This window comes from Bicyclus anynana, chromosome 15, assembly GCF_947172395.1.
Source record: "Bicyclus anynana chromosome 15, ilBicAnyn1.1, whole genome shotgun sequence".
Taxonomy (NCBI): domain Eukaryota; kingdom Metazoa; phylum Arthropoda; class Insecta; order Lepidoptera; family Nymphalidae; genus Bicyclus; species Bicyclus anynana.
Genome location: NC_069097.1, coordinates 5,572,059 through 5,580,260, shown reverse-complemented (window position 1 = coordinate 5,580,260; position 8,202 = coordinate 5,572,059). Strand labels below are relative to the sequence as shown.

Genomic DNA, 8,202 nt, shown 5'->3' with positions numbered 1-8,202 from the left:
AATAGATCCAGACCGTCTAAATATGATCCCGAACAGAGATCTGATTATAAATCTTCATCTGGGTATCAAGATAGAAAGTCGCCAGATGTAGCTGATAGGCATGTAGTGCCGTCTAGAGTTTACTCGCCGCCCCTGTCACCGGGTGCTGGTGATACACACGTGGAACGCCCGAATACTCTTCCCACTTCATTAGTTAGTCGAGGTATGCATATTGCGAAATCCCCTAGTCCTGTAAAAAACATCGCCCCTATGTTACCATCGCCTAGAACTAATAATACTATACCCCCCACCGTTCGATCCGAAAGCCTTACTTCTCCTACAGTAAAACGTGATAATTTAAGTTCGCCTATTAGACAAAGTCCTCAGAAAGTAGAACCAATTGAGAGGATACATTCAAAAAGAGCGTCGATTTCTCCTGAAGTAGAAAGAGGATCTTTAGATAAATTAGAAGAAATTGTTGAAAAACCTGATGACATTTTGCCATCTATGGAAGAACCCGAATGCACATCACCCATACAACTTTATACGTTACAAGAAAACATTGATGTTGATAAACATTCAATGTACTATAACGCTCCACCATCGCCTCCGGTTCGGCTCCCGAAATCTCCACCACCATTACTCGATGAAGACGATTTGATATTAGACTCGAACGATATTATAAAATCAATGCCAAATGAAGAAGAGTCTTTACCGTACATTTCAAAGGAGGACTATAGCAACGACAACATTGATCATGGAATAATAATGAAATCGCCTTCATCTTCGTCTATCCCGTCTCTCCAAGGCGACATAAATAAAGACAACAACATACTTGAATTGGAATCTTCTGCTGTACCGACACCAGATGTGTGTAATGTTGTATTAAGGTCTCCAACAAATAGTCAGGATGAAGATGGCTATGAGACAATACATTATAGTGGTGGTTGGGATGAAAAAAGTAAAAGAAGATCATCGACGCCTGAGGTGTCCCCTGGGGCAGTACAAGCTGAAGATACGCCGCAGTCGCCACTGGTTTCGCCGCTGGCATCACCGGTGCACAGTCTGCCGTACTCTACGTCTCCTGCTCTGGCTTCACCTTCTGCTTCTCAAGGTATGTTGGCTTAATATTATTTTAGTTAATATAATTGTTTGATACGAACTCAAATGAAACCGCTTATCTTTTATATCTTTGTTGTTCAATTACGTGTCCTGATAAGCGTTTATTTTTTAATAATTACATTTGTTATACATCATGTTTAACTAGGAGTATGTTTAACTAGAATAATGTTACTCATATGCTATGTAGAAAGAAGTTCTTTAGAAAATTAGAATTTTGGATGTATGTTTGTTACGCAAAATGGACTGTAATTACATCTTTCAGGAACTACTTGATATCGAAATCTTTTTCTCTAGAATAGCGAGTAAAATTGCGCCTGTATCGAATATTTGATTTCTGATTTGACTTAAAACTGCATTACATACTCGTAGTTTAATAATGAACATAAGCGCCGGACTTAGGTTTTGTCAAATTTAGCGTACTTCTAGCTTTGTGTTTTAATAAAATTACAATTGTAAAATGGGACGAAATCTCATTTAAGATGGAAAGAAAAGAATTAGTTTGCATTTTTGCACTTAGCTTGTGGCAAATTTGTATACGTACTTTTAGCTCTGTACAATTATAGAACGAGACGTTTAATATGAAAGAAAATAAGTTTAGTTTGCATTTAGCGCCGTGGGCCGTGTTGTGCTAAGAAGTCTGTACAAGTGGGCGTCAATTGACGTACGTTTGGCGGTCTCGTGCCCAGTGGGTTCAATGTAATATTGAGGAAGTCAAGGTATTTGAGTCGTTGCGAGTTGCGAGTCGATCCCGATTTAGATGCTCCGGCGCCGCCGCCTCCGCCGCGACGCAGTACCGCAGTAACCCGAGCGACGTCGTACTGCGCGCCCTTCCCTAACCACTTTAGATCTTTGCTGATGTAAAGAAGCCTAACCTCTTTACGAAATGGGCCAGAGGTTAGAACAATACAATGGCCCACATTAATCGCGCTGCCGTTTTGGCATTCGTGTATGTGTTCTTGTTCGCATCATTTGTGCATTAATTGTGTGTCTTATTGTTTGGTCGCATTGCATACGAGTAGCGTAGACTTTTACTATATTCAATGTCTGAATGTATGTTTTGAAGTTTACATGGTTGATAGTGAAAGTGATTCATCGATTTTTGAGTAATAGTGCGTACAACACATCACCAATCTGATTGTATATCGTCATAAATATTGTTCCTAACAGAAACTGTCAACAAAGACCTTTTTTCACGCTTAACAAGTAGTGCTTACATGAGATTTTTGAAAACAAAAGAAATATACTACAATTCGTATATAAGGTATACGCTAATTATTTAGTATGTCATGTAAATGGGAAGCATTATTATTCAAGCATATCTGTGAATGTAGCAATAAGACAGATAAATTTATTTGAATTACGCCCGCGTATATTTTTAAGACGACGGAATCTTTGTCGTTGTCAATAGTAGCTCGTTAGAATTTGCGAAATTCATACGTATTTATGGTTGAAGATGAAGTTGCTGTGTTTTGTTTAATTTTGCGATGGTTGTTGTGTCTATAAATGGGATTTTTATGAAGCGATTGTACAACCAATTTCTTGAGACTGAATATATGTGACATCGTCTGGATGAGGGATAAAATAAGTGCACTGGGACTCGACACAATTCGTCGCTTGGAGTTGAAAGTGAGTGTGAGCGTGCGGGACGCGAGCGCGCGCGACTGGCGATGGCGCGGCGATGAGACGCGCGGCGCGTGCGCACACCCGCGCCCGCACAACATGCGGCTCTGCGGATGCTGTATTGGTCAGTATTTACAATATTTCCCACATCTCACACAACACGTCACTTGGAGTTGAAAGTGAGTGTGAGTGTACGAGACGCGAGCACGCGCGACTGGCGATGGCGCGGCGATGAGACGCGCGGCGCGTGCGCACACCCGCAACCGCACAACATGCGGCTCTGCGGATGCTGAATTGGTCAGTATTTACAATATTTCCCACATCGCCATACAACACGTCGTTTGGAGTTGAAAGTGCGTGAGAGCATGCGGGATGCGAGCGAGCGCGACTGGCGATGGCGCGGCGATGAGACGCGCGGCGCGTGCGCACACCCGCTCCTGCACAACATGCGGCTCTGCGGATGCTGTATTGGTCAGTATTTACAATAGTTCCCACATCTCCACACAACACGTCGCTTGGAGTTGAAAGTGAGTGTGAGCGTGCGAGACGCGAGCGCGCGCGACTGTCGATGGCGCGGCGATGAGACGCGCGCCGCGTGCGCACACCCGCGCCCGCACTACATGCTGCTCTGTAGACGCCGTATTGGTCAGTAATTCAGAATTCACAATAGCTTCACAACTATACACAAACCTGAACTTAGGCCTACTCATAATTACGCACAGGTTTTTAAAGGACAAGGGAACACGCCTTTCATAACGTTTGAAACAGTTTCGAAGGATTTCAATATTTCATTACATTTGTCATAGTGCCAACATTAAAGTTCTTAATATATTATTTTAGCAGATTTCGTGTTAATTACGAGTACTTTATACGCAATCAGGTTTTGGTTTTCAAATGAATTTAATTGTTTGCTTGCTTAATACTAAACTGCTGACTTTCTTGCTAGCTCTTAGTAGAGTCTGCATCACGAACCAGTAGTATTCTCACAAACAAATGCACTTTTAAAAGCGCTTGTTAATTACGTTCGCTAGAATTAATTCCACAAATTAATTGTAGCTCACGTTATTATCGTAGAACGTAGAGGGTATACTCATTAATCAATTACACACTTGCGTTTATAATAAATGCAGCTATGGACAGCAGCTACAAATACGTTTTATATAGGTACATAGGTATAAATCGACTTTAAAAAAGGAGGAACTTCTATGTTCACTTTTATATTTTTAATCTTTGTATATGTTACTTATTTTGTATTATTATTCACAGTTATTTAAATTACGTGATTTATAATTTCAATGTCCCTTATGTTAAAATGTATATTAATGATAATTATATTGTCAAACTACAACGAATCTGATAAGAATGTAGAACTACCCAACTATGTATCTTTTCATTTGAGGAGATATAGTTTCATTTAAAAGTAGCAAAGCAAAGAAGCATCTTAAGGCCATCATGTCTCAACTACTCGTCAGAACACTGTCACAATAAAGAGTTCCAAGAACTATTACATACAGTCGTCACTGCAGTGCCACCACTATTGAGGTGGAGTGCGTTCGCGGTATGAATGAAAGTTGTTTTGCATAAAGTAGATACCTACTAAGCTAGCGTTTGTATCAATCTTGGCACGTCTCGACACACAGTTGACTGAACCCTTATTACGAGACAATTTAGTATGCAATGATGGATTTATTGTGTATTCATAATAATTATTGTTATTCAATTCGATTTCATAATATCCTGACAATACACAGAGGCTTACAAATGTAACACAGTAGATATATTGTACGTGTGATTCTGTGTGTGTGAGTGTGTGTGTGTGTGTATCTGTCGGTCTGTCTGTATGTTTGTCCGCCATTACGGAATTGACGTGATTTTCAAGTTAAGATAGTTGAAAGGATGGAGAATGACTTAGGCTACTTGTTGTTTCTATCTAACCCCCCACTTCCCTAAAATGGGTGGTGGAAGTTTGTATGGAGCACTGGTAGGGTAGGGTAGGGCAGGTAGGGAAGTTTCGCACATAAATCAAAGTGAAGCTTTACCGGGTCCGCTAGTTTAAAATAAAGCACACGATTCGTATATAAGGTCCGTTAGGAAAAATATAGACATAATTTCGTCCAATGTCGTCGGGAGTTATCCCAGTCCGATTTCTTTCGTACCAATGCAATGAAAGAGACATTGGTTGAATTTTGTCCCCCGCGACTTCATACTTCCCTAGCCACTCCATACCTGCCCCGTACCCAAACCTTATTCTCTCTTAACATTTGACTTCTTGATTCTTGAAAGATTCTTCTTATCTTCCACTGAACTTCTATCTCTCTATCACTCCTTTCATGACTCAGTCATAATCACCTAGGCGAGGCTTCTCAGCAGCGGGTCTAACCCTAGGTGACCTTTTTAGATACCCACACTAGCCTTTATATGACCAGTCCAATGACCCTGACCATTTCAACGGCAGGCGCCTTACATCACAGGAAAGGGGCCTAACCCCGAAACTGTTTCCTGCACACCCATGCGAATGTTAGCGCCAATGTGTTATTGCAGCCTCGCTTTTCACTGTGATTTATGTAAAAAAAAATACCAATTCGTCTCTGTAATCTTAATCGTCTATAGGCATAACTGACTCGAAAAAATGATTTTAAATTGCGAGAAATAAATCACCATTTATGTGGATTTCAATTTCCGCATCGTAACGCTTACATTTATTATATGAGATCACATTTATTTGAAAAAATGTCGCGCTCTTTACTAGTGGGTGGGGCGGTCAACTCGTTTACATCATTTAGTTAAGTGCGGTCATTGCCTATTTAGGAAGGCTGTTATTATAATAGTTAATATTAGATAGTTATTTTATTTTCAAATACCAGATTATAATTATACCCATTACGTCAAACGACGATGTGAATATATAAATTGCTTTGAACCTTTTATGTCATAGGTATTTAGGTACATTATTATGTTTAATTTTCTTCCTTCACCGTTTGAGACACGTGATATTTAATTTCTTAAAATGCACACAACTAAAAAGTTGGGATGTGCAATGTGCATGCCCCGGACCGGATTTGACGGCTCTACAGAGGCAAAGGTCATATCCACTGGGCTATCACGGCTGTACCATGTATAGGATAAATAACCTTAAATCTAAATGTAATCATTTTTTTTAATTAATTGAATTCAGATAAAAATGAAGATTTAAAATAGATTGTTGAAAAACCTCAAAAGCGCAGTCGAATAGAAAACCCGGATTTTCACATTCGGGGTATTTAGTATTCATTTAATTTAATAATAAGACAATTCTTGAACTTTTTCGGCACTTGGTCATAATGTTCGTGATATATTGTATGCATAAATATTATACAAGAAAACCTTTCCCTGATTTATTTACTCGGTGTAAAGTTTTTTATTTTTTCAGAAAGCTAAGATTCGTACACATTTTATCTAGCTAAATAGCTATTATGTACCTAAATCAGATAACTGTTGTACAGTGAAGTAGCGAACCTCGAATATTAATAAATTATCGCTATATTCATAAGAAGCGGTACTCGACTCCTTAAAAGCTTTATCTCCTTAGTTGTACATATAATCTGTGTAATTGTACGCAGCTGTACCATTTGTTTAAGAATTAGATCATACTAATATTATGCCTAAAGTGAAGTGACGAACTTGTTGATCCAATGGTTGGCCTATGCGCCGTCGGATCGCGATGTGATGGGTTAAAGTTGAAATAAACTGAGCTATCGTTTTTTTACCAAAAAAAATTCAGCCGATTGGTTTGATTGAATATTCAACTTTATCACTCTAAGGACGCTAGTGAAGAAAAAAAAATGTAGACAATAGTCTTTGTCACATAGAGTTACTAAGAACGGATATTTGAATCGGTTTTATGATAGTGATTGGTGGTTAAAAACTTAGCAATAACGTAAGCCCCGCCAACCTTCATGTAGTGGCAACATGGTTGGTCTAAGTTACATATTCCGTCTTCTGTATGTAGAAAGTTCTGGCCCAAGCCCTGGGCTGTTAAAATAGACAGTTTATTTAGTCAGTTCAAGCTTTTGCTGAAGTTATCATAAACTGCCCCCGCATGCTGTAAAGTTACAGCGCTGTGACATCGTTCGTTTCCAATGGAAACGTCGTTGTTAGTGACATTTCAATTTTGGCATACCGTACAAATCAAATTCAAAGTCTATAGGCGATATTTCACCGACTAGTGTAAAATAGCGGAGTCACACCCTGGTCGCTATTGGTGTGGCTTAGCAACTGAACTGAGAAGCGAAGAATTATTAGCAAACAAAGCTCCGACTGAGCGAATGAACGGCGATTATGATAAATTAGTAAAGTGGAACTTGTTCGTTGCTTCAATGAGTTAGATTGCGTACTGTCTTCGTCGGTACCACTGTACCGCATTCTATATTCTAATTATGCGGCTCAACCAGCTTAGTATGAGAACAATTACTTGCAATATGTACCTATATAATTTCTAGCCACGTCAATGCAATAATTTAGGCGATAACTCATATGTTCTAAACATTTTTTGTTGTATCAACACCGTCTCCCAAACTCAAGGTAGATTTTTCTGAAAAATCTTATTAACGTACCGTACCGGTATTCGAACTCCTGGCTAATTCACTAATTTGGAAGTATATTGTTGACATATACAAAATTGAGATTCTATGTAACAAATGTCATCTAATGCCTGACACTGACAGCCTTTCGTGGATATCATACAGTAGGTTTCTCAGTTGGTTTGATGTTTATTTTAATAGGTTATTATAGACTAAATTAGTAAATGGGCCAGCTGGACTTTATTAATGGTAGTCGAAACTGCGATATAGTACAGTTACACATGGCCGAAGATATTTTACTTGGGATGAGGTTTCAAGCGATTCCGTAAACATCAATGCATAGAAAGTCACACCATTATTACAAATAACTAGCGGACTCGGTCAAGCTTCGCTTTGACTTACGCCTACCCCTACCCTACTCTACCCCTTTTTCTTTGCTATAAACCTTACGGAGCCCGAGACCTTTCCAACGAATGCAAAACCGTGGAAATAGGTTCGAGCGTTCTGGAGTTATAGCGTCAGGAAGGAAAACCCGACTTATTTTTATATAGTAGAATTATGGCGTGACTTTTATGTGTTGTTGTTGTTGTATTTTCAACTTGAAGTGACTTGCAAGTGTCATAGGCATGTTTTGTCCCCGTATTCCCTCGGGAACGGGACCTACGCGGGTGAAACCGCGAGCGTCTGCTAGTGTTTAAATACAGGAGGGAAAACAAATGAATCGATGTACTACTTGCGTTACTTTCCGCTCAGTTTCGATGTAAAAAAATAAATAAACATTCTAGTTGTGTTAGTATTTTCTAGTTTCGACGTGCCACTTTTAGATCGCGTATGTTTTTTTTTTCATTAGATATGTTTGAGTGCAATTAAAATTCACGCAAACAAAGGCAAGCGGAATGAAAGAAAACCCAGTTAATTACAA

At 39.2% G+C, this 8,202-nt stretch overlaps 1 protein-coding gene across 2 annotated transcripts in view; it reads left to right on the top strand.

The window, feature by feature from the left end:
• The first annotated feature begins 2,301 nt into the window (after positions 1-2,301).
• The window catches only part of LOC112044733 (uncharacterized), a 39,261-nt gene continuing 33,360 nt past the window's right edge, over positions 2,302-8,202 (top strand). The window contains exon 1 of one of the 2 annotated variants that reach the window (XM_052885898.1): positions 2,302-2,845. In XM_052885898.1, the coding sequence (XP_052741858.1) occupies positions 2,671-2,845 (175 nt within the window). In that variant the 5' untranslated portion in view covers positions 2,302-2,670. Of the gene's footprint in view, positions 2,846-3,079; positions 3,193-8,202 lie in introns of those variants that run through there. The other variant, XM_052885899.1, reaches the window with a different exon arrangement.